Source organism: Botrytis porri (assembly GCF_014898465.1).
Source record: "Botrytis porri strain MUCL 3234 chromosome Unknown BPOR_009, whole genome shotgun sequence".
In the NCBI taxonomy this organism is placed as follows: domain Eukaryota; kingdom Fungi; phylum Ascomycota; class Leotiomycetes; order Helotiales; family Sclerotiniaceae; genus Botrytis; species Botrytis porri.
In genome coordinates this window covers 1,298,649-1,325,933 of record NW_024066083.1, presented here as the reverse complement: position 1 = coordinate 1,325,933, position 27,285 = coordinate 1,298,649, and the positions used below count along the sequence as shown (strand labels likewise).

At 38.7% G+C, this 27,285-nt stretch overlaps 6 protein-coding genes across 6 annotated transcripts; 3 read left to right on the top strand and 3 right to left on the bottom strand.

Annotated features, from left to right (window-relative positions):
* Positions 1-47: 47 nt before the first annotated feature.
* On the top strand, positions 48-1,085 carry EAF01_007202 (uncharacterized protein; the record flags this gene model as incomplete). The annotated part of the gene is made up of 4 exons (XM_038915457.1): positions 48-206; positions 270-413; positions 472-557; positions 620-1,085. The coding sequence occupies 4 exons, from the start codon at positions 48-50 to the stop codon at positions 1,083-1,085; spliced, it is 855 nt and encodes a 284-aa protein (XP_038769095.1).
* Positions 1,086-2,252: 1,167 nt separating this feature from the next.
* EAF01_007201 (uncharacterized protein) lies at positions 2,253-3,852 on the bottom strand (the record flags this gene model as incomplete). The annotated part of the gene is made up of 3 exons (XM_038915456.1): positions 2,253-3,373; positions 3,429-3,733; positions 3,788-3,852. 3 exons carry the CDS (start codon positions 3,850-3,852, stop codon positions 2,253-2,255), a joined length of 1,491 nt encoding a protein of 496 aa, XP_038769094.1.
* Positions 3,853-5,119: 1,267 nt separating this feature from the next.
* EAF01_007200 (uncharacterized protein) lies at positions 5,120-7,302 on the top strand (the record flags this gene model as incomplete). Its single annotated transcript, XM_038915455.1, has 3 exons — positions 5,120-5,170; positions 5,246-5,760; positions 5,856-7,302. 3 exons carry the CDS (start codon positions 5,120-5,122, stop codon positions 7,300-7,302), a joined length of 2,013 nt encoding a protein of 670 aa, XP_038769093.1.
* Positions 7,303-8,023: 721 nt separating this feature from the next.
* Positions 8,024-11,051, top strand: EAF01_007199 (uncharacterized protein; the record flags this gene model as incomplete). The annotated part of the gene is made up of 3 exons (XM_038915454.1): positions 8,024-9,001; positions 9,062-10,380; positions 10,541-11,051. The coding sequence occupies 3 exons, from the start codon at positions 8,024-8,026 to the stop codon at positions 11,049-11,051; spliced, it is 2,808 nt and encodes a 935-aa protein (XP_038769092.1).
* Positions 11,052-11,385: 334 nt separating this feature from the next.
* Positions 11,386-12,777, bottom strand: EAF01_007198 (uncharacterized protein; the record flags this gene model as incomplete). The annotated part of the gene is made up of 4 exons (XM_038915453.1): positions 11,386-11,624; positions 11,709-12,432; positions 12,498-12,590; positions 12,727-12,777. The coding sequence occupies 4 exons, from the start codon at positions 12,775-12,777 to the stop codon at positions 11,386-11,388; spliced, it is 1,107 nt and encodes a 368-aa protein (XP_038769091.1).
* Positions 12,778-13,710: 933 nt separating this feature from the next.
* On the bottom strand, positions 13,711-15,926 carry EAF01_007197 (uncharacterized protein; the record flags this gene model as incomplete). Its single annotated transcript, XM_038915452.1, has 3 exons — positions 13,711-13,906; positions 13,956-14,634; positions 14,687-15,926. 3 exons carry the CDS (start codon positions 15,924-15,926, stop codon positions 13,711-13,713), a joined length of 2,115 nt encoding a protein of 704 aa, XP_038769090.1.
* Between the last annotated feature and the right edge of the window lie 11,359 nt (positions 15,927-27,285).

Below are 27,285 nucleotides of genomic sequence, written 5' to 3'. Positions count from 1 at the left end.
ATGGAGCAATTCATTTTCCTTCTCAAACAATTCTCATCGCTGCCATTATGTCGAAACTGTCACCCTCCTTGAAAGCTCTCATAAGTGCACCTTATGCTCGCCCAGGCTATGCACCTGCACCCAGGAATATCCGCTCCGTTTTTCAAAAGATTAAAGAGGAGGCTTCCGCGAACAGTGTTGGACTGCCATCATGGCTAACGATCTCGGTACATCGATTCCCACCAACCGTCGAAGAATGAACATGGGAAACTGATATCTTTCAATGGCAGACTGCTGCGACTATGACGATGAATTCTCCCGATTCAATGCTGGAGCTCTTTCGAGTTGCGACGAAGGACAAGGATCTTGCGCATGCAGTGAAAACGGTGGAGCAGATGAGGGAAGTAGGTTTGAAATGTATAGGTTTCAATGGGGTGAGATGGCTTTATTATATACTTGGTTGCTACAACAGATCCTAACAATACACCTCAGATTCCTAGAACAATCAATGTTTTAGGTCAGTTCCGCGCAAATCTACCAGATGAGATCATGAATTCGTTGAACAAAACACCGTCTCGGTAAGCGCATTTGACACCCGACGGACCCCTCGAATATCTGCTAATATACCACCAACTCACAGTGAATTAACAACCACAAATGTTGATGAAGCCAAAGCCCGAGGCCGTGGACTATGGGATTCTATCTATCGACCCTTTGAAACAAAACTGCTCCATAAACTTGCGGAATCGCATCCCGATCTTCCAGTCTATATCCTGAATTCCTATTCTAGTCTCTTCACCGATCCTTCTGTCTCTTCACGACCGGTAAAGATTGGGAGAGTTCTCACAAGTCTGATCGGGATAACATGTTTAAGAGCACAAACGGGAGTGGGTCCACAGGTCACCAGTCACGTATTTGGTTTACGAAAGGCGTTTGAGGACGGTACATATGAAGCTGCAGGCGAAGAACCTGTAGAGGGAGGAGAATGGTTAGCTGGCGAGGAAGGAAATGCTTGGATTCTTAATACAGTAGATAAGATTGTGGAGGCTATTGGTGGAGAGAGTGGAGGAACTACATTTGCCCCTGGTATTAAGGCAAAATTGTAGTAGATATGCTAGTGCATTTTTGTATATGATGTGAAGTATAAATATGCGAGGGTTTAAGGCTATATTGAGTAATGATCTAGTGTTAATCAGTGATTTTGAAAGCGTCCGCATGTTTGATGAACTTTGTTGGTCTTATCCTGTTAAAACCGCAATGTTACCTCTGTTTGAATATCGCTGGGTAAGTTTCTCCCAATAGTGCCATTTTTCTTTACCCTCCTGTCCCAGATTTCCAATTTGAGCACCAAGCCTTACTTGAAGCAAATATAGCAACGATTGTTGACTTTTGGAAAAGGGTTCAGTCATCGTGCGTCACTCTGGCATGCTTCAGATGAATCAGGAAGAATCAGAAAGTAGTAAAGTTTTTGTTCACCACCTGTGCTTCACAATGTCCCCGGAGTCCCTTTCTTCAAAAGCGACGGAATCAGGTCTGTAAAGCAAGACGACGCTGTCGAAGGCTCCCGAAATAACATTTATTGCAAATACATCAAATCTGATTGCGATCTTACTGCAGAAATCTCGCACACCTTCTATCATGAATAACCGCGGAGGATTGAATTCAACGCGCAATTTACAATCCGTCTTTCACACCCTCATCACGCCTCCATTTAATCTCAATCCTATCCAGCCATCCACTCATCTACCCCTTTATCTAACCCGAACCAAGCCCCTAAACCTAACTGTAGCCCTCAATCTACCTTCTCGTTCTCAAAGCCCCCTAACCACTACTCACACCACTACATGTAATTCCTATCCTGTAGTATTCCCATCTCATTTTCAACTTTTAAATCTCAACTCCCAACTATCAATTATCAAAAAAATGAAGTCCTTTTACTCCAGCTCCGAAAGAAAAAAGAGGTAAGAACATCAGTAGATTAACACCTTCACAACTAGATATTGATTGCATTGTGATGAACACTTGTTTTCCAAGGAATAGATTGGTCACATAAGTGACCAGAGCGAGAAGCTTATATACTTTACCAGCTCATAGTAGAGACGAAACTGATCATTATGTAGCACGAAGAATCATAGATTATTAGTTAAATATTATTATACATTGTGCACACCTCTTGTACGCGCTCTCACCTATCCTCATTAGCTATCTAAAAATCGATGCAATTACCAAGCCCCTCCTTCATGCTCTTTGCCTGTACCTTTTTACCCATTACCCTAATAGATACCTGGAATGATTCGGTATCTGACAATCTCCTTGTACCTCTTCCAGTCCTCGCCGTACTTTCTCTCACATTTCTCCTCATCTCTCATTTCTCTATGCACCAACAAGACTCCAAAGTAAATCACATAGAAATATGTAATGATCATACCCCAGCCTCTAGCTGCACCTTGCGTGGCTTCTGTATGTACTGCTGGTCCACTGTACACGAAAGATCCATCTGCGAGGGATTGACCTGATGTTGGGGCTACCGAGCTGTGATTAATTAAATAACCAGCTATACCAGTAGGAAGACAATAAGACCAAGCCATGATCCAATCACCGGCATAGTTGATATGACGAGCTACACCCCACCAGCCGGAAATGAGAAGCTTGGAGCCAGATTTCGTCTCGAGGTACTTAAGATGTGCGACACGGGGATCTGTCGGGTCAGTTCTAAAGCGGTTCTTCTCGTTGTTAGCGCCACGGAAGATGTAATATCCTGTAGCTAGAACTGCGAGGACGCCGCTGGTGCCAAAGACGCCGAGGGAAAGTGGGTAAACGGCAAGGTAACGAGCTTGAAGAGAATAGATGAATGGAACCCAGACTAAGTCCCCAAATGACAACATGAGTCCAAAGCCATCCGTGGTAATGTCCATGGTGGTGAGGATAGCATTTTCCATCCAGTATGAATCAAGCACATAGAGTGTTTGAAATGCTGTGATTAAGACGATACTGTCGGTGACGTATCCGTAAGTCTTGTATTGGTGAGCAACAAATGCATAATCCATCAAAAGCCACCCCATGAGACCAGGTCGTAGCTCACAGAATTCTTTGATGTCAATTTCGCCAAGTAGTGGGAGAGTCACTCTTGGGTTGAGTTCTCGTCCAATAAACCAATCATATAGCATATTTCCAGAATGGCCACCAGCAGCCAACTCGCGCAGTTCAGAGTTGCCAGGCTTAACACTGAAACTGCGGATGTAGACGAAAGTTGCGAGGCCGTAGGAGATGATGATGTTCGCTGTAAGTATTTGTAGGTAATTGTCGTAAATGAAAGTCCAGACTGGGAAGTCTGCTCCTTGGGCGATAGTTCCTGCAGCGCACATAGCAAATGTAAACATTGTAGAAGACCAAGCTGCGCAATTCGTTAGCTAACGCTATATCATTCATTTAGTTGTGCATGTACATACTATTGAATTTGTACTTGAGCTTTCCACCACTTGCGAGCTCGACACCTAACTTCTCTTCACCTGGCAAAATTCTGTGTAAAACCATGCTCAGAAAGTAGTAGCCTACTACTTTGAGAAATACATCCCAACTTAACAAGCCCGCAAGTCCATTTGCGGGCCACCCAACCTCTTGTTTAAGATTGTTGATTGTAAGCGTCGAAGGAGAGAGCGTAGAAGGAACTGGACAACCGGAAATGTCATTGCAGAGAAAGGTCGTCGCGTAGCAAAGAAGGGGTAATCCGAAAGATATACCAAAAGCTCCTAATCTGCAAGACAATCAGTACATATCGATGAGTCTGCAGTTGAAGCGAGATACTTACGGTCCACCAAACTCATATCCATGAGGCTCAGCTGCTTTAGAGACCGTGGCCTTCTTGGGAGCCATGTTGAAGAAGTTGTGAAGCTTTTCAATCAGGATATGCTGATTGAGAAGTTTCTGAAATGTGAATTATCAAAGTATTTACTAGTTACACTCAGTGAAGTTTGAGGAGTAAAATGTTGAAGATATATCTTGGACAACTTAAATCGTCATATAAGAGCCAAAAGAGGCACCGCAGAATATAAATTATCGTGTCATTCGGATCTGAAGATTCCGTTCAGAATAATTGATCCTTGTCTCGCGTTGATGTTGCATTGATGATCGAAGAAGAGCTGTTTTGGGAAAGATGGAGATTGGAACGGGCCCAAGCTTCTTTCTCCGGAGGCAAAATAGGAATCCGAGATAGCGTCATGAGGAGAGGGTGAAGCCTGGGATGAAAGATTGAGTAAAGGTTGGAGTGAAGCCTGGGATGAAAGATTGAGTAAAGGCTTTGAGTGATACTACTACCAGTATACTCCATGTAAATTACCATGGAACGTTCATACCCTACAATAGACCCCTTCATTGTAAAGAAGCGGGAGTCACTCATTTACGATGTCACGCACTACCTAGGTATATCTACACTGCAGATATCACATCTCAACATCTCAGCATCTTGGGGACTAGGGTGTTTTCAGAGACCGTCATCTGTAGGTATAGTAGTATACGTCTAATCCATTCTCCTTGGAGGATTTGCTGGGAATGGAGCAGTATTGTCAAACTCAATATTACCTACCTGTCTACCTGCCTACTATGCGTTGCTAATTCGGAACTCTCTATCGAATGAGATGTCAAAATTACCTAGTCCCATCCCAATCAACTTCAACCGATGGTGATGCCGTACCCTACGTGAATTGACTACGAAGTAGGTAGGTATATTTCGACAAAGATCTAGAATTTGAATAGCTCGACTGTACAAGCTGCCTGGTCCCGCTGCTGCTAACATCCAGAGAGTTGTCATAGGCTGAAGACTGGTGAACACATGGAGCTTGCTTTATTGAAATATGAGGAGTGTCATGTGATGTTGAAGTTTAGCGCGTTTTATATCCTTGTTTACTTTTAAGGCTTGCCCGAAGGTCAACAATCCCCCCAGACCTTTCAACTAGCGTTTTCGATTTCATCATTCAAATCTGGGAATTCCAACTACCTACATACTTGATACAATTCATTCGTATCATTGATAAGGGTGAATTTGATACTCTTCTGAGCCCCTTATTATTTCCAACTCATAGTAAATAAATTTGTTGGATATACCATCGATTGATATTCAATCTATTTTGTTGCGCTCTTCATTATGGCGTCTCCTCCGCGTCGTCGTTCTTCTCGACTTCGTACTCCAGCTAAGGTATGTATAGCTTTCCTATTGTCATGGTAACAAGTGTTGGGACTATGTAGCAGGTACTTATCACTTATATTCTAGACATTACAAAATACAATTCCCAAACTCACATCTCTTGCCGAAGATGATGAGGGTCCTGCCTATCCTTCCCTCCCGAACCTTTCGTCTCCCGTTCAAGCGCCCCAAACACCAGCCACTTCCGGTCGCATTGTCCCACCTCGCGAGGAAATGCATCCATCCATGACACATAAATCCACCACACAAAAACCCGACTCGGGACTTCGTCATGGCTTTGTTGATATCAATGCCAAGGGTGACGACCAACCCTCTGGTATTCAACAAAAGACCCCCTCAAAGATTGGTATCAGCTCTCCAACCTTCGATTTTAGATTCGCTCGTCCTGCACCTGTTCTTGGCCCCGAAGCTCAACGTATGATGGATGAACTACGTGAAGAGGCCCTCCGTATCAAAGCCAAACTTGCTGCGGAGCGAGAGATTGAACAAAGAAACAATCCAGAGGGAAGCCAAACGGGAAGTCGAAGAATTGCGCAGGCGAAGGGCAAAGTCAGTAGATACAGTGATGTTCACATGGCAGAGTAAGTTTTGTTTGAAAGCTTTAGAATATTTGAAGGCGATTCGATCTATGAAAGCAATTAAATATTTGAAGAGCCATGGCCCTAACTTCACACAGGTTCAAAAAGATGGACAGTATCGCCAATCATCCATCATCTTTCCGAGCTCAACCAGGCAGAGTTACCCCTACTGCAAAAGCTCTTAAGCGCACACAATCGAAGGCTAAGCTAGGTGACAGAGATGCCACTCTTAGCGAAGATTCTTCCCGAGATGCCGAGAGTGAAAGACTCGAAAATACTGCACCTGCTAAGCGTGCTCGTCAACACATGACGGATGATACTTCCACTCAACGACCAATATCTCGTGGCAAGACTGAAGTCACGGCAATGCCTTCTACTCCCCGTCACAAGATCTCCAGCATTCCTGCACATTTGACAACACCCACGCAATCATCTTTGGCTCGTGCCCAAAGTGTAAAGCATTCTTCAACTCAGATACCTAGCTTGTCAAGATTGCCATCAAAAGCAAATTTGCAAAGCACCCCTCGCGGTATGTTAAAGTCTGCTACAATGAACAATATTGCTGGATCAATGACGGCACCAAGTAAATCCATGCTCCGAACCCCAAGCAGATTCGACCGTATGAAGTCTATCTTGAAGCATACAAGCTCCAGCTTCAGCTCGAAAAAAGCAGAAAAGGCGCCGGTTATTCCTTCAATTGCTAAGAGTCCAAGCAAGCTAAACCTTGCGAGAGACCTACCCTTTGTTCCCACGACACCTATTGGGGTCGGCCGTTCTAAGAGTATGAAGCATGTTGGATTCACGCCAGAGACAAAAAAGCACAGTGAAGCTAAGCACAACGAAACTATTGTTCCACAATCTCCATCTCCAGTAAAGTCCGGCATTCCTCGCTCAACATCGAAGTCCAACATGAAAATTATTTCCTCAATTGCTCCCCGCAAACCTGTATCCCAACAAGGACCCACTGATGGACAGGCAAAAGATACTGAAACATCGGAAACTAAAGTAGTAGAGTACCCTTCCCTCGCTGGAGTTAGACCCCTTCCAGAACCACCTCGTCAAGCTCCTCCTCCACATCTTCCTCCTTCAGTTCCCGGTACCTTTACTTTCCGCAGTGACCATACCATCAGCTTCGGTACTTCTCCAAAGGGATTTGGCCCATCTCCTAATCAAGCTACTGTCCGCCAAGTCCGTCGAAGTATATTCCCTGATGCTATGCCTGGTAGTTTTCCTGATGGCAACAAGGAGAACACCAACCCCCCTGTTCGTGAATCGAGCAAAAAATCAACTAACCTTTCAGTTATGCCAACTGTTCCCCATGGGATGTCGAACAAGAAGCGTAGGAGAGTTGAGTCCGATGGCGAAGAGGAAACACGATCACCAAAGAAGCAAAAGGCTCCAGAGGGCGCTATGCTAATGGCTCCAAGACTTCAATCTGGAAAGAACGTTGTTGCCTCTTCGAATGCCACCCCAAGCCCTGCCAAAAAGAGAGGTCTGACTTTGAGTCGACTCAACATGCTTGCACGACCAAAGAGCCGAAAGTGATCAATTTGACGATTTCCAATCGATGATAGTTCTCTATCATCGATTAGAGAAGCTTAATTAATGGCAATTGCCCATTCATTCTTGTTTATACATTCATACGACTCTTGTATGTTCAGGATTTGTTCCTAATAGGATTGGAGTACATGGCTGGCGTCAACCTGGAAATATCGCATATTCTTGCATCGCAAATTGGGGGATATTTTTCATAGTGGCTGGATCTGCCTGGAATTACTACATTAGGAGCTGTTATTATGTTATTCTTTCTCGGTAACGGAGTTGCAAGAGATCCTGATTCATGTTTGTGTAGTTAAGTCAAAACTCCAGGTTGCTCTTTCTTAATTAATGATAAATGAATAAAAAGTTACTTATTTTTAAATTTCTCTCGTACCTGCCTATTAGGAAAAATGGTAACATGATTCTCCAACGCTGACTTTTGAATCCCTCTCCTGTTCTCTTCTTTTTTAACAATATCAATTATTCCAATATACCAAATATACCTAGCATAGGGGCCGCGCCAATCAGTAGTAACTGAGACACCATGCTGGCACCCTCTTACATTCGTTTACTCTTTTTTATTCTTTGAACTATAACTACGCACTCTCGTTTCATCGTCCAGACTATTCATTCATTCGACTATCAGCCATATGTAATACAACCACTATTAGAATACTGGCAACACCGTTCTCGGCTTTGAATTCACAGTCTTCTTGAACGCACAAATATGACCGGTCGTCAAGGAACCCCTCGCCCACCTACTTCAACATTCATTGAACTCCGTCCTCGCACTCGCCATACGATCTCTGTTCCGCCCCTCTCGCTAGCAAGTACTGTGTCAGATTCTCCGAAAGCGATTGGTGCCCCAGTTGTCACGCCAATAGTTACGCCTCCCATTCCTCATCATACTCATACTTCTCACCCCCATACTCACCCAACACCACCTCGACCACCAACTCCTCCTCAGTTGACCCCAACAATAACCGCCCTCCGTACGATCCAAAAGTCCTCGGATCCATCTTTCGTCTGTACGATATGCTGGTCTCCTCAATATTTACCTTCCACGCCCCGGGTCTTGGGGCGATCATCTAGAATCGTCTGTCATCAATGTTGGAGAGCGGTGTTGGATTTAAGTATCTGCTGGGTTTGTGGGGAATGCATTGTAAGAGGTGATGAGGTAGTTAGTTTGGGATGGTGTTTTTGGCATCGAGGATGTTTTGGGTGTCTGCTTTGTGGGATGAAGTTAAGAGAAAGGGTTTTGAGGGAGTGTGAAAGTGAGTGTGAGAGTGGGAGGGGAAGGTATGGGAATGATGGTGAGCATGGATGTGGAGATCGAAGAAAAGGAACGGAGTTGGATAAAATTCCGCTTTGTGAGTGGTGCGAGACGGAGACGAAGATTCAGGGGTATGGAGAGAAGAAGGTGTTGGAGAGGGGATTGGAAAATGTGACGAAATCTGATGGGGGGCTGACGAGATGTAGATTGGAGAAATTGGATGAGGATAAGGGGTTGGGACGGAATCTGAACCTGAACTTGAATGGAAAAAAAGATGTGGTGGTCGGATTAGATGGGGAGGAAAGGGAGGAAACGGGACCTGCATCATCTTCTGGTATTCCAGCGACAAATACGACGAATAAATCATCGAAATCATCGACGATAAATGAAAGGCAGATCAGGAAAATCATACGGGAATCTTCTACTCCTCAGGTATGTATCCCAGTCCAATTCAGTGTAGTCATGAACACTCATATTAACACCATCAAAAAGGAGGAAGTTGCACTCCTAAGCGACGCCGCCAAAATGGGTGTATCCGAAGACGGAAACCCAGACGACTCCACCCATTCCCACAGCGACACGGAACCCGCCAACTTTGGCCAAGCCGAGCCATCTACTTCATCGTCATCAATTTCCTCTCCCCCATTAGACATCTACGTCTCCATCTACGACCCTGCTGGTCAAGCATTCGTGCCTAGTAAGACTAAGCCGCTTCCAAAATGGATGACGTTGCTCCCAAATAATGTACATCGCGAACGGGAAGAGGCAGAAGGTGATGCTAGTCAGAAGAAATCGCGAGCAGCGGTTTCGAGAGCGAAGCTTCCAGAAGCATATGCGGATGGGGCTTCATCTACTCATTCGGATGATTGCCCGGGAGATCATGGTCCGTTTACATCGTGTCCGACGGAGCAGGGCGTAACGGAGGTTTCTCCTCGGGAACACTCGGAGCAGGTGACGCCTAAAGGTATTTTATTACTGTTCTTCTATTTCGCATTTTATTATGTACTAGAACGATCGATCTTGAAATATCTGACACTCCCAGACCGACTCTCCATCCGAGAACGGGCCAATTTCGCCTCTGAAACTACATCAGATAGTACCCGTCGTCCATCCGCATCAACTCTTTCATCACTCGCCCTACCCAGCCCTCAACAAAAAGCATTCAAAGTCACCCGTCCCCGCTCCGTCTCCATCGAGGAAAAGCTTCCTCGTCCACATCAACATCCAGCATCTGCCTATCGTCGTGCAAATCGCTCCAGCACCATGGAATCCGCCTGCATCAAACCCAACCGTCTAGTCAAATCCATCCAATACCCCGAACACACACCGCGAGACGTTTCAGAAAGACCGCTAACCCCCTATCCCAAAAGCGACAATCCGGATCCCTTTCAAACCCAGCACATTTCCTCATACTCATCCTCTTCTACTCCCCACCAAAATTCCAAAGCCACCCTCCTACACTCCCCCCTGTCAAACTTCATCACACCTCGAAAAGGCTCTTGCTGTGGACTCAGCACCTCCCTCGAAAGCGCATCGGTAGGAGAAATAAGAAAACGCGAACGCGGAGAAGCAAGTTTCGACTCCGTGTTTGAGAGTTTTCCGCGCCCGGAAATCGGGAAGAATAATAGTAATTATGCGTCGAGTCTCTGTCGCAGTCCGAAATTGGGGTTTTTGGAAAAGGGAAATGAGTATTTGGAGTATGTGTCGGGAGTTATTTTGCCGGGGGGAGGGAAAGAGGCGGATGCGGGGAAAGAGGGGGGGAAGGAGGGGATTGTGGAGAAGATTCGGAGGCAGAGGGTTGGGACTGTGAGGTATGTTTTTTTTTTTTTTGTTTTTGTTATTTTTGAAGAAGAAGAAAAAAAAAATCGTTGGGGCTTCAGCGTTTGGGGGAGTTAAGTTCGAGCAGAGAATATTCATAAGATAGTCCTTCAAGTCCATACATCCACACATACTAACACAACCTCTCCACAGTCTCGGCCAAGTAGCCCAAAATGTCAAGGAAGAAAAAGAAAGGAAGCGCGCGGAAACACAAATTCAAATGGAATGGAATTGGCTCGATAATGAATCTAAAAATCACACCCCAAATGCGATTGTGGAACACGAAGCGAGTGCGCAAGGAGAGAGTAGTAGAAGCTCGAGACGGAATAGAGGGGTGAGTGAGGATGAGCTGGGAAAGTTGTCGAGGGATGGAAGTAGAATGGGGGGGAGGAGGCGGAGGGGGACGAGTGGGGAGGAGAGGGGACATGGTAGTAGGGTGGGGAGTAGGATGGGGAGTAGGAATGAGAGGGAGAGAGAAAGGATAGAGAGGGAGAAGATGGAGAGGGATAAATTGGAAAGAGGAGATGTTAAAGGGAAAGCGAAGGAGAAGCTTGTAGAAGAGGAAGAGAGTGGTAAAAAGGTTGAGGATGGTGTTAGTGATGACGTTGACGAGAGTAGGGAACAGTTGAAGAAGGAATTGAAGGGGTTGTTTGGTGAAGAGTGATGTCTCCCGAAAGTTGGAATGAATAAGGAGACATGGAGATTGGGATTGGGCGAGAAATAAATTGTTATGGATGACTATAGATGTGGATAGACTGTGGATAGTGCTACGAGTAGGAAGTTTAACAAGAACCTGAGGAGACCTAGGACAAGATAGATCAAGATAATACATAATCGATTAATATCTAAATCTTTTTGACCGCTAAATACTTTTTAACTCCATGAGCAATATCGTTCGTTTTCTTGTACGAATGCAATTATGGCCCAGTGTATGATGACAGATTCTGTAATACCAGGTATACTTTGAAACTCTGGTAAATTTTTTTTTTTTTAAACATTTAGAGCTCCTTCAAGACCTTCTTTAATTCCACGACAACAGCATCACCAACCTCAACAGTCTTATTCGAGCCACCGATGTCGGCGGTTCGGACTCCATTTTCGATGGTTCTGCGGACAGCTTCTTCGACGGCTTTAGCTTCGACCGGGAGGTTGAGAGAATATTTGAGCATCATGGCAACGGAGAGGATGGTACCGATGGGGTTTACGATACCCTTGCCACTGATGTCTGGGGCGGAGCCTAGAGGAAATTGTTAGATCTGAATATCAAATAATGACGGAAAGGGGCTAAAATAATAAGCGGCGAAGAAAGATAGAAACATACCGTGAATTGGCTCGTAGATACCATTACACCTGCTCTTTCCATCTGGAACACCACTCAAACTTGCACTTGGCAAGAGTCCAATACTACCAGGAATAACACTGGCCTCATCACTGATAATATCTCCAAACAAATTGCTTGTCACTACGATACCGTTTAACTTTCTTGGGTCTTTTACCATCAACATGGCCGCACTATCAATCAAATGATGTCCGATCTTCAATTGTGGAAACTCGGCAGCCATGACGTCGGTGACAGTTTTGCGCCATAACCTCGATGTCGCGAGAACGTTTGCCTTATCCAAACTCCAAACCGGCGCTGGGGGATCTTGCGCAAGGGCAAGATTTGCTGCTAATCTTGTCACACGCTCGATTTCCTCTCTGCTATATGGTTCTGTGTCCCAAGCCTTTCCATCTCCATCGTCCTCCTTTCTCTCTCCGAAGTAAATGCCTCCGGTCAATTCTCGCACAATGCAGAAATCGACGCCTTCGCAGACCTTTTCTTTCAATGGGGAGATCTCGGTCAAGGTAGGTGATGCGAAATTACAAGGTCGGAGGTTTCCATATGTGCCCATTTGTTTGCGGAGAGTAAGGATTCCTTGCTCAGGACGTACTTTTCCGGTTCCCCATTTTGGACCACCGATTGCACCGAGAAGAACGGCATCGGCATTTTTGGCAGCCTCGAGAGCTTCGGTTGTGAGAGGCTCACCGTGAGCATCAATTGAGCACTGTATTGGGGATGAGTTGTAAGCATGAGACTCGGAAGCCAAGGAGCTTGTGAGTGGAGACTTACACCACCTAAGAGATGTTCTTGGAAATTGAACTTTCCAACTGATGGTCTATCGCTTTCTACAACTTTCAAGACTTTGATAGCTTCCGCTACAACCTAATTAGAAGGTTTAATTAATATGTTTCCTTCTCCAATTGTTCCATTTACAGCTTTCAATGGCTGTGCAATACAATTTCCAACCCCATATTCTCTCCACAAACAGGTATCAGAGCAACAAATAAAACAAGCATACCTCAGGACCACAGTGATCACCACCGAAAACCACAATATTGTGAGTTGCCATGTTTTCAATAAGAAGTTTTTTTAATGAACATTCGACGATTATAAGTACAATGAGTATTTAAGAAGAGAGGAATGATTGAATGAATAGTTTTATTTGAGGACGAGAAAATGTTTGGGGAACATGAATGACTTTATTGAATGCCCCGCCCCCACTAAGTCCGGTTTCGGAATGATGCTCCATGCCCGAACTCGGAAAGCAGGACGTCGTCAATATGGGTAGGTGGTGATTGGATGATTTGAAGTAGGGGACGACACGAATATATGTCTCTATATGAAGCTAGAGAAATGGAGTTTGAATCATTCGCAATGGACTTGTTATATGAAGAGCTTTGGAGTTCAAATATATTCGGAAAATCAGATCCTCTTCATCATTCAGACCAATTCAGCATGTAAGTAGGTTGACTACTAGATATGGATGGAAAAACGTCTACGCCATCTATACACGAGCTCGATAAATATCTGGTAGATTAAGGTATATAATATATATGTGTGTGTGCATTTATTTTGTGCTATTGTTAAGTATCCTAAGAATCCTTCCTTAAATAATTGCACTTCTCCATACATGCTGCAATAATCAACCCCAACTCCGCTTTATCCTTTCCTTTTTCCCCTTTCCCCTTCCCCCATTCTTTCCGGTCGTAAATCTTATTCTTGTATTATATCTTGGGAATCATGCATAGTGACTTTGATCTGTTTTGTATATGCTCTGTGAAAGGGGGTATCAGTGTCGACAAAAGAAAATAGGAAAAAAAAAGCGCTGTTGGTAAGTAGGTGTTAAAAACAAGTGGTTTGAAAAATATCCTTCATCTGATGGCTTTTCCTTCGGTGGCAGGAGAAATAAAAGATAAAAAAAACAAGGCTGAAGCTTATGATTATGATTCATCAAGCTCCAAATCTCATAGTTTGATGTTTGAGATATCAATTCGATATCTAATCAACGGAATGATTTGAAAGATTTGTGGGCAAGAGGAGAAGAGGGTAGACCTCTCTTCTCTCTTGCAGACTCTCGCACACGACCGTTCCGCATATTTGGTGTTAAGGCACAAAAGGCACATATGTAAACCTTTGGGAGTGTCCTTCGATCTGGGATATTGACACATTGTCCATGAAGCCAATTCTCACAAGACTCACTTGAAACAAATTAGACAATATGAGATGTAGCAGTAGTAGCAAACTCACCACTGGATCATGAAAGAGTCCCCCTCCGCATTGTTGCAGATACACCGAGTAGTACCGCTCCTCGAGCTGGATGGCGTTGTTCCATCGGGAGAATTGTTAGACGACGAAGTATATTCTGCAAAGCGACCTGGTCTAGGCGTTGTATCGGAGTACAGACGAAGATGTCTTCCATTCTTTGACAATTGTTGATTACTTCGACGCTCCCTGACAACCTTCCGCAAAGCAGAAGCCGCATCTCCAATCTTGGCCTCATCAAGTACTGTCTCTGCCTCACTCATCTCATCGATACTCGTGTGCTGACCCGAGGACCGACTATAGCCGCTTGTACTTGTGCTAGGTCTGCGAAAGTCACTAGAGGAAGTGTCGAATAAATCAAATCTGGGTGGTCTCTGCTGCGGTAGATTGAAAGAGTTGTTTCGACTTGGAATGATGATTGGTTCGTCATCAGTAGAGGAATCATATTCTGACTCATAACCGATGACTTGAGATGATGACCGTCGCAAACTTCTCACCGATTCATCGTCAACAACAACAGTAGCTCGACCATTACTACCAATGGCGAGCTTAACATCTCGTCGAAGTTTTGGTAATGCAGCTGGTGATTCAGGGATAGAAGTAAGATTTGGATGACGCTGCTGTTTCACAGGAGATAAACGTCCCGAGTTGAAGCGTGGTGGTTCTTGTCGAGAATGTTAGCTTGAAATCAGAAAATGAGGATATCTGAACTATACCACTACGACGTTGATCCCTATTACTTTCACTGACACTACGTCGAGGACCAGACCGTGCAGACCCCTTGACTGGTGAGCTAGCAGTTCTCCTATCTATTCGATACCCCATACTACTCTCTCTAAAACTTCTTGATCGACGAAGCTCTTCTTGCTCGCGAGTATATTCTCGAACTTGATGTTGATACGGTTCGATTTGCTCTAGATTTCGAATCGGACTTGTAGTTGGTCTTGATGCTGGCAAGATCATATCTTCTAATCCTCCTTGGGACGTGCTGCCTGTACTAGGGCGACTGTATATTATACCAGGATCGACCACGCCAGGAAAATTCTCCATGGCTATTGAATTCGAGGTTGCTGTCGCACTACTAAAAGCTAACAATGGAAGTGACGTAGGAAGTGCTGACGTTATTGGCAAGGAAGTTTTTGAGGCTATCTGTCTATGTCGTTTGCGGGGTTTAACTTCAGCTTTGGAGTCGCTTGATTTCCGAGGCGATACATTCACTGATTCTTGAAACATCTGGTTGCTTCGTCCCCAATCAATAGAATTGCTTGCCCTATGACCTTGTTGAAAAATACCCGCTGAATCAGTTGAGAAATCCAAATCCATACTATCCATACTAGTATCCCATATTGCTTTATTACTTGCAAAGAATGGGGTTGATGCCGGTACAGTCATTGGATAACCGAATGGATCCATGGCTGTTGAGGATTGCGCCATTAATTGAGGATGGTGATTGTTCGAGTCAGAAGATTCAAAGCCATTACCTTGAACAGGAGCATTATTCGACACATTAAATATTTTTGGGGCTAATTTCCTAGTACCTTTTCCAATAGAATGGGGAGGTGTAGCAGTTTGGCCACTGAAAGGATCATCCAACTTTTTCTTTGACTTTTGGGGGGTCTTGGAAACATCACTAAATCGTGCTCTGGAAGCAGGTTGCGGGGCAGTAGCAGCAGATACATGTTTGTTGGGGGATGTGGTATGGGCTATTGCAAAACCAGAGTTTGGTGACAATTGATGCATATGCATTCCCATATCTGTCATCATATCTCCCTCGACATTATAATGTCCATTGTGAGCCAGGGATGACAGTGCTTGAGCTGTTGAAGTATCAACAAACGGCCGTTGCCCATTGACGAGACGCCCAGGTGTTGCGTTGAACATAGAATAATCTTCTGCAAATTGTGGGGTCCATCCTCCCTGGCTCCCTTCATAACTTGCTTGCTGCTCCCAACTCATTGCAACTCCTCCCTTCCGCCCTTTCGAAATGGGGTTTGAGAATCAAGTCTGGCCAGCTTCCTTCTGTACTGCATACATTCAGACCCCAGTGTTTCAATCCTTTTGTTGATTCGACTTCTGATCCAATCACTCCAAATTCCCAAAGCCTTTACCAATTGATAAAAGATATTTCTTGACAACAAGACTTTTTCTGCGAAGTGGAGCTCTTTGAGTTTTGCTTAGCAAATGTAATTCTCCTTGATCTACCCGCAGCCAGCCGCCCGCTCCCGAAATGATGAGTTCCCGAAATTTGTTGCAGAGGCAGTTGTAGATAACTCGATGGGAAAGGACTCGATATAGTTGCAAAGCACTATTGGTATCGAGGGCGTGAATAATTTACAGCATGGCAAGGATGTATATCTGTTTTGATTTTTCTTGAAGCTGGTTTCACATGTGGTCAGCAAAGCTTCTGGAGGACATTCAACAAGGGAATAGTAGATAACGTCAGTACTCACCAGAACAATCAACAGACAATTGCCACAACAACGAATGGTTTGAAGAAAATGTACCAAATCTGAAGTCAGAGGTCGAAATTGAGACGTCTACTCCAGCTACCAAAATAGCGGGGATTGTTCCAGGCAACCGGAAGGTATATCCACTCTCAATTCGCTACAGTAGCTACTTCAGGTGCTCTGAAGTCGGTGTCAGAGTCATACAAGGGTTGTCCAAACTAGGGAAGATCTCTTGCTCAAATCGAAGGTACCAGATCATAACGAGCTTCATTAGTGATTGTTGTCAAGCATTGCAGCTATTAGAGCTCTGGTCTATTGTGTTGCTCGAGGGATGGGACAATACGGAAGACACCAAGACGTAGGCAGGAGGTATGTTGGAGATCTCCAAGTGTCTAGAAGGTCAAATGAAAGTGGAGGCAAGCCTTCTTTTGGTCGGAAAAGCTGAAGATGGCGGTATAGAAATCGAGTGTTGCTGGGCCAATTCAACTCCAAACGCAAGCAACTTAAGATAGTGTGAATAGTGTAAAGACGGCGTGAGAGTGAAGAGAAAGTAGTGGGAATTAAATCAAGGAAACTTTTTTTCGACCGAGCGAACGAAGGGGGGGTTTCCTTCCCGTTCTGAGATATGGCCGGGGCGTTTGAGCCGGATAAGTTTGGGGGGTGTGTGTGAAGGATCTGGGCTGAGAGAGCAAATGAATGGACACAAATCAAAGATTACATATTAGCATGAGACGAGAGAGCGGATGATAGTTTAATTATGATTATATCATCAATGTAGATATGAGAAAAGAATATGAAATCATCACGCGAATAGATTTTATTGTCTCCGTGTGTACGAGGTATCTACGAGGTATCTACGAGGTATCTACGACGTATCTACGACGTATCTACAATCTACAATAGCTGTGTTGTATTGACTTTGAAATGGCGCCTTGGCACTTCTACACCTGTCTGTGCTTCAGAGATACAGGCTCGAGACAGGTACCTAGCAACCCATTAACCCATTAACCCATCACCATCATCACCATCATCACCATTCAACGGCCCTCAACGTCCGTCCAATCAATTCTTGTTGTCTTTTGAGGCACAATTAGTAATAGATCTCAAATTCCCAATAACGTGATTCATCACCGAGTGGATCATATCACCAAGTGAATTATTTTCACCTCAAATATTCATATCTCAATTCAATACGCGTTTTATCAATCAATTATTATATAATTGAATAATAATAAAGCTTGAATACTCTTAGCCATCGAGGCTATTCAAAAAGACAAAAAACTTAGTATTCGATGATCTATTAAGCTATATAATATACTAACGTAGTTTATCATCGAGTGGACCATATCATCGAGTGGGCCATTATAAATACATACAAAATTCGTCTGTGCGTAACCGTGCACTTTCTTCATTTAATAATATCATTTTATAAAATTTGAAATTATGAAATCTAATTATATTAATATTATAGAAATCTAATTTGCTTTTTAAAATTTTGATTAATATAGGAGTTATTATTAAAATAATATTTTTGTAACGAAAATCGTGACAATTTATGATTTTTATAAAATATAATATCAATTTTCATATAAAAACTAAATATTTATAAAAGAAATCTTTTCTTATTAATAAATCTTTTTTCTTTTTAAAAAAATATTGATTAATTATTAAAATATAAATATTAGGAAAAGGCTAATTTTAGTATATGTTGAAGTGGCCCACTGTTACGGGAGCTGCCTCTAGGGTCACGTGGAAGTGGCTAGAGATCTCTCGAGGTGGTTTAGACTAAACTTCAAGTAGGAATTCAATAAGGTTGGTAACTGGTTGCAATTCTCGTAACTATAGTAATGGAACTAATGATTGTTCTTGAGCACGAAGCTCCATATTATAATGAAACTCATTCTGTTATATAGACCTTCGTCCTCTGGAGCCCCTGGGATCCGTATGCTCCTGGAGCCCGTAGCTCCCCAAGGCTCCCTCACGTGACACGCGAATGTGTCATGTGATGTCTGTCGTAACACCCACTCGATGATATGATCCACTCGATGATAAACCACGTTATATATAATACTATATTATAGAATAAATGGTTTTACTCTTTATACCGAATCTCTATCAAATAGTAGTAACCTTTTGAAATTAAAAAAGGAAATTATTATTTAATATATAATTGATATGAATATAAGAGGTTTTGTATTTAAATATAAGTGTTACGACGGCATCCAACATACCGAGTCACCTGATCAGGAAGTCACGGGATTACAGATTCCCACTGGATCCCACTGTTCTCATCTAGTGGGATATAATAGGATTAATAGGATAACAAAGAATAAAGGTCTATATAAAAGAATGAGTTTCATTATAATGTAGAGCTTTATACTTAAGAATAATTATTAGTTTTATTATTATAGTTATGAGAATTACAATTAGTTATTAACCTTATTGAATTCCTACTTGTGTTACGGAGGTACCCGCACCGCAATATGGATTATAAGATAAACCTAAGGCCTTGGTGTTGGAACCTACGAAAACAGCACTGTAGGGACAATTGGATTAAAGGGTAACAAAAGATAGCGGTAACCGAATCAATAAGCAATAATTAAAAGATAGGTATATATCTTTTGTTGGCACCTATCCTACAGTAGGTACAGGAGGGATAGCGGTTACAGGTTATCTAGTAAGCACAGGTTAGATAAGCAGTAGTATTATATAGGTCACGGGGCAAGTGTCACGTGATGGATAGACAGGATAGGCAAGCTATCCAGGCTATCTGTGGATAGACAGGATAGACAGTCTACTCAAGCTATCCAGACGAGAACGAAGGTCTATATAAGGGAATGGGTTTCATTACAATGTAGAGCTTCGTGCTCAAGAACAATCATTAGTTTCATTACTATAGTTACGAGAATTGCAACCAGTTACAACCTTATTGAATTCCTACTTGAAGTCTAGTCTAAACCACCTCGAGAGATCTCTAGACACTTCCACGTGACCCTAGAGGCAGCTCCCGTAACAACTTGAAGTTTAGTTTAAACTATTTCGAAAGATTTTTAGTTATTTTTATATAATTTTAGAGGTAGTTTCTATAACATTTTGAATATCATTTCTGCTTTAAGTACCGATTTAATATCAATCGCTATTATGACATTCAGGAATACTACCATCGGTTAATCTATATAAGCAGTAGATATTAATAATATCAAAATAATTAATATACCTAAGGAAATCATTATTAACAAAACACTCAAAATCGCCTTACCAAATAAGTACTAAGGTAATCAATAGGAACTCAACATTTTCCTTCTACAATTTGAAATTTATTTTAAATTCAATAAGGATAAATTCACTATTATAAAATTTAAAAATGTATGGGCTATATTATACCTTAAAGAAGAAACAATCAAATAAATCTAGTTATATTTATATAACTATTTCGAGTATAACAATAGAGATTATATACAATCTACCCGAATAATCTTCAATAGTTTTGAAGGTTTTAAAATAAAGATTCACAGAATCTTTAGGAATTCCAACAAATTAAAAGTAATAAAAAAAAAGATCTTTAACCTTAAGCAAACAGATTCAATATTAAAATATACTACAGAATTTCGAAGATATATAAGAACAACCAACTAGAATGAAACCACCATTATAAATAACTATTGTAAAGAGCTCAAACTAAAGGTTAGATTGGAATTAGAAAGAACCATTACAAATATAAATTTGAACAACCTAATTCAAGATTCTATTAAATCAAACAATTATCTTTATAGATTTAAGCAAAGCCAAAGATTATACAAACCTTAAGAAAATCGAAACCAAGGGTGTTATTATAAGAATGAAGGTAGACTACAATATAATCTATAGAGATACAAAGACTCTATGGAATTAGATATTACGTATTATGTAAACAGGAATAATGATCAGAAAAAGAAATATAGACGAAACAACAACTTATACTTTGAATATGGAAAAGTAGGGTATCGAGTAGCAAATTACTGAAATAAGAGAACAGAAGGCAAGAAGGGCAACTTTAAGAATAAGTTCGGCAAAAGTCAATTTAATGTTACTTTTACACCACAATTGTGTACAATTAGTATTACAAGATTAACTATACCACCATTAGTTTACAAAAAAAAGCTAGGAGAAGAAGAGGTAGAGAACCTTTTATAGGTAAATAAAAACCCATAGTTAAAAAAATTATAGTTTATTCGAGAAATCGACCAATGGAACTGTTGTATTTGGAAGTTTGAAGATACAAACGAAGGAATTATTAATGAGGACCTCAATGTAATAGATATTGAAGAAAGAAAATCTTATAAAGTTCGGTATATCAATCAGCATCGAATTCTATAATTTAAGTTATTATCAATATTTTATTTATAAAAAGAATTAGTAAAGAACATCTTTAATAACTAAAACAAAAAGAGTTATAAGAAATATTCTATTAATATACATTTAAGTAAAACGAAAACCAAAATTTGTTTCTATATAAACAAATCGGAAACAAATATTATATTCAAGCTTAGGTTATACTACTACCATTAGTTATAGATATAATAATAAGAGTAATCCGAAAGAATTATTAATATACTTTATGAAGAGACTTACTCAATAACAAAACTAGATTAGGAATGAATGTAGTCTATCTAAAAAAAGAAGAACTATGATATGTAACATTTGCTGATGAAATCATTTAGGATTATGAGGACGAGTAAATTACACTATAACTGAATGCTATAGGATAAGTAGGATAAATATACTACAGAGTTAAGATAAATAAACAAACACAATCAATTATAATAGATTTAGGGGTTATAGGAAATTTTATTACATTAAAAACTACAAAATACCTGGGAATTTCACTTTAAGAGAAACAAGAACTCTATTAATTATAATTAGTTGATAAATAGCTAATAGGATTTAATAAGATTGTTTCTTAAAAGATATAACCAATATAAATAAATATAACCCAATACTCGGAGGTTATATAGTTTGATGTTATACCATTAGACTAACAATAGATCATCTTAAGGATACCATAATTAAAGGTATACAACCCTAAAATAGATTGATTATAAAAGATAATGATATTTGATTAGTATAAAAATAATTATAATGATATGTTCAAGACATTTGTAAGATATAATACACACCAAGAAGAATTAAATGTAAACAATATTAACGATATAGAATACCTAGTTTAGAGTTCTTTATTAAAAGTAAAGAATAATATATCTTCTTTATAAATATAAAAGTTAATGATATAATATAAAAATATAATTAAGATAAAGGAGCCTATAATATTAGAATAATATAAGAAATATAAATATATTTTTAAAAAACTAGAAAACCATAAGGTTTTATTAAAACATAAGCCATAGAATCATAAGATAATATTAAAGAAAGGTAAGATGTTTGTATATATCTTAATTTATTCAATATCAGTTAATAAGTTAAAGACACTTAAAGAATATATTATCGATAATTTAATCAAGGGATGAATTAGAGAATCCATATTCTAAATGGTAAGTTCAATTATATGAGTACTTAAGAAGGATGGTACTAAGAGACTAGTTGTAAACTATAGAAAGTTTAATGTGCTTATTAAAAAGGATCGATATCCACTTTTATTAGCTATGGAATTAAGAGATCGATTAGGCAGAGTAATGATATTCATTAAAATGAACCTACATAATAGCTACCACTTGATTAGAATAAAAGAGGGTGAAGAATAGAAAACCGCTTTCAAAACTAGATATAGACTATACAAATATTAGATTATATTATTTAAGCTAATTAATGTATTAATAATATTTATAAGGCTTATAAATAATATACTATTATAATATTTGAATACTTGTTATATATACTATTTAAACAATATTCTAGTATATTCAAATAATAAAGTTCAATATATTAAAGATATTAGTAATATTCTTGAATATTTGACTAAAGTTGATTTGCTATGTAAACTAAGTAAATGTAAATTTTATATTATAGAAATAGAGTTTCTAGAATTCATTATATTAAGTTAAAGGCTCAAGATAAGTAAGGATAAGATTAAGACAATGTTCGAATAAAAGCAATCTATTATAATTAAGAAAGTACAATCTTTTTTAGGATTCATTAACTTCTATTAAAGATTTATTAAAGGTTATTCAAGGATTACAATACTCTTAACTAATTTAATTAGAAAAGAATAAGGAACGTTTAAATGGATCGTTAAGATGTAGAAATCCTTCGAAGTACTTAAACAAATAGTGGCCAAAGAGCCAATACTATTAATATTCGATTTAGAAAAGTAAATCATAGTGAAAACGAATTCCTCAGATTTCGTTATAGAGGTAGTTCTAAGCTAATTAGATCAGAATGAGAAATATCAATCAATTGTATTCTACTCCCAAAAACTATTATTAGTTGAATTGAACTATGAAATATATAACAAAGAATTACTAACAATAATCGATATATTTAAAGAATAATAAGTTTATTTGAAAGGATCAAAATATACAATATAAGTGTATACAGATTATAAGAACTTGGTTTACTTTATTACAATGAAATAATTAAATAAACAATAGGTTAGATAGTCGGAAACTATAATTAATTACAATTTTAAGATTTCATATATCAAAGGATCAGAAAACGCTAAAGCCAATGCTCTCAGTCGAAAACCGGAATATCAGGAAAACAAGTCGTACGAATCATACGCTATATTCAAATAGAAAGGCAAATCACTAGTCTATAATGTACTGCAGCTTGCAGCCACTCATATATTGGAAGACAATCATCTAAGAAAAAAGATCCAATTATACTACAAAGGCGACGCTATAGTAATGTATATATTCAAGGCAACAGAGCTAGGATTCACAATAGAAAACGATACAATATACTTTTACAGAAAAGTATACATTCTTAATCGAATGATCAAGAAATTTGTAACAAAACAATATAGGTTGCTTATATATAAATATCAAGGAATTACAAGAACATTTGTAAGAATACAGGAAATCAATTATTTTTTATAAATAAAAACAATAATTGAAGAAGTTATTGAGAATTGTAACATCTATATACGAAATAAGTCCTTTAAACACGCTCTGTATAGTCAATTCCAAACCTTAAATATACCTTCTCAGCCATAGAAGTCCATTATATAGGATTTTGTAGTCAAACTATTACTTTCGAAAAACCCTATTATAAGAATTAAATACAACGTAATACTCAATGTAATAAACAGATTGATAAAATTTATATATATAATATTATTCAAAGAAACATAAACTATTAAGCAATTAGTATATATATTCTTTAGGGTTATAATAAGCATATATAAAGTATTAAATGAGATAATCTCGAATAGAGATAAACTCTTTACCTCGAAATTCTGGACTACCTTATTAATACTAATAGATATTAAAAGAAAACTATTGATAGCTTTCTATCTACAAACAAATAGTCAAATAGAAAGGATTAATTAGACAATAAAAGTATATCTTAAATACTATATAAATTATCAACAAAACAATTAAATAGAATTATTACTTATAGTACAATTCGTATATAATATATCAAAAACGGAAACCATAAAGATTATATTAGTACATGTTAACTTTGAGTTTAATTCTAAAGTATATTAAACATTAATACTATAGGAAGTTAATACTAAATCAGTAATAATATAAGTCGAATAATTAAAAGATTTATAAGAACAGCTTATTCTTAATTTAAGATTTATATTATTTAGAATAATAATCTACTATAATACAAAACATAATATAGAACCTACATTTAAAAAAAAGAATAAAGTTTATTTACTATAATGAAATATCGAAATCAAAAGACCAAGTAATAAACTCAATCATAAGAAACTAAGATTATTCAAGATTGATAAAGTAATAGGAATCATTAATTATCAATTAAAACTATTAAATATAATAAATATCCACCTAATATTCTATATATTCTTACTCAAATCAGTACTATTAAAAATACTAAATATATTATTAATAAAAATCGAATTAGTCAACTCAAACATTATATATAATATCGAAACAATACTAAATTGTAAATACATTAAAGACATAATTAAATATTTAATCAAATAATTAGATTATCTATATACTGAAAATTCATAAGAATCAAAAACAAACCTCAACTACCCTAAGAAGTTGGAGGCGTTCTACCAGCAATACCCAGATTTGCTTAGAAAGAAGGAAAGTCCATTGAAATAAGAATCAAAGAATCTAGAGAAGAAGAGTCGAAAACAAAAGGGTCATTATTAGGGCCAGCAGCAGAGACAGATGCCAACTCCTTTTCCTTCTTAATACACTCATTTTCCAATTGCTATTCCTCAGCCTCAAACTCTTCAAAAGCTTTAATAGTACAAAGGTCATGTTGAAGCATTTTGCCAGCCTTTTCCCACAAAACACACTTCTGCCTTCATAGACGAGCTAGTTGAGCAGCTACTTCAACTATAGCATTCGCAACCTTCTCCTCCTCGAACTCAAGACACTCTTCCTTAAAATTAATACAAAATCAATCGCCCACAGAATGACTATATATATCACAACAACCACTACTCACACTCTTTATACATTCACTACAACACATAATATTTAAAAGCATTTAACATTCAAAGTTCTTTTTTAAACAACAATTACACTTATAAAACATAATAATACTTTTATTTTTAAAACAAAAATAAATATTTTTATAACTAACAACAGATTTTGAAGAATGAATAGCAAACATTATAACAAACAGAAAAAAAGACATTACAGAATTAATCAAGTAAGGGAAACTCATTTTATAAACACTTAAAACAAGCACTAAGCTAAGAAGAGAATAGTATTACAACGATATCCAATATATCGAATTACTTAATCAAGAAGTCACAGAATTACAGATTCCCATTGAATCCCACTACTCCCATCTAATAGAATACAATAGAATTAATAGAACAACAAAAAACGAAGATCTATATAAAGAAATAGATTTCATTACAATATAAAGCTTCATGCTCAAGAACAATTATTAATTTCATTATTATAATTACAAGAATTACAACCAATTATTAACCTTATTGAATTCCTACTTGAAATCTAATCTAAACCACCTCGAGAGATCTCTAGCCACTTCCACATAACCCTAGAGGCAGCTCCCGTAACAATAAGGAGGTGAAAAATATAGCGAATTATATTCTTGAATTAAGAGAAGTAAAAAGAATTGGAAAGTAATGAGTGTATCGATTTATAAAACGTAATAAAAAGTTAAGAATGTGTTTTACTCGTATTTATGATTTTCAAAAAGCTTTTTATAAAGATTCTAAATTTATTAGAGATTGGTTCCGATTTATATTGAATATATAAGACAAATTTAATATTCTTGATTATAATTTATAGAATTTCGATGAAATAGGCTTTATAATGGGAATTATAAATACTAATATAGTTATTACTAGCTCTAAGAAATCCAATAGAAGTAAAACTATACAATCAGGCAATCAAGAATAAGCAATAGCGATTATATATGATAATAGTGAAAGGAACATTATATCTTTATTTCTAATAGTTTAAGGATAAATATATCTTTCTAATTAGTATACAGAAATCAATCTTCTTGTAAATTAGGCTATTAAATCTATTTCTAATGAATAGTTGAATAATAAGATAAGGTTAAAATGATTGAAACATTTCGATAAATATATAAGAAATCAAATTAAAGGTAAATATAAAATGCTAGTACTAAATAAATATAAGAATTGTTCACAATAAAGGAGCAGGCCAGTGGAATGCATGTATTATTGACTATGTAGATTAATTGTACTAAGGTAAAATCTAACTACGAAGTGGAAGTGATATATGCACAGTAGCTTAGAGCACGTGCCACAACTTCCAACACTCCCCCAGAGAGCTTACTCTCTCAGCTTCAGTAGTTAGTTTCTTTAAAATTCCTTTTATACGCCCAATAACTGATTGCTTCGAAATTCGTTATTCCTTGATCGTAGGGTTACTGTTTTAATATGGTAGACCATCAAAATCCGATCGTATGCGAACAGACCTTAAGCTTATCTGTTATTCCACGTGATTTTCTTGAAATCATTAATTTTTTTTATTTTTTTTTTTATTTTTTTTGATAAATTCGACGTAAGATGAATCCAATGAATCTGATGAAATAGGTGAAATGGGTGGATTCAGTGATTTTGGTCGATTTGGTCAATTTGGTCGATTTAGTCGATTTTGGAGCACATACCACAACTTCCAATACTCTCCCAAAGAGCTTACTCTCTTTGAAACCCCAGCATGTTCTTGAATCTCTCAAATATCACCCTTGCGCATGGTTTTGTTAATCCATCTGCAGCCATATCACTTGTATTGACATAGCTGGTATTGACTAGATGTTTTTCTGTGAGATCTCGAATGAAGTGGTGACATATGTCAATATGCTTTGATCGCTCGTGTAGATGTGGGTTCTTGGTTAACGCTAGCGCTCCTTGGTTGTCTCCGAGCATTTGAACTCCGCTGTTGCTCCCGATATACTGTGGTCGCTCTAAGTCCCTCAAGAGTTGGGCTACCCATTGCCCTTGTTTGGTGAACATCGCCATGGAAATGTACTCAGCTTCTGTACTAGATGTAGCTACAGATGTCTGCTTCTTGCTTGCCCATGAGATTGGTCCACCATAGAACATTACTACCCCACCAGAGATGCTTTTTCGATCGGTTCTATCGCTTGCCCAGTCTGCGTCGGTGTATACTTTGATGGTGCGTTGTAGGAGGTCATATTCTTTGCAAATATCTGATTGAACTCCCCCAGGCCCAAAACGTAGTTTCTGTTTAATAGTTGACCTCAAATATCTCATAAGG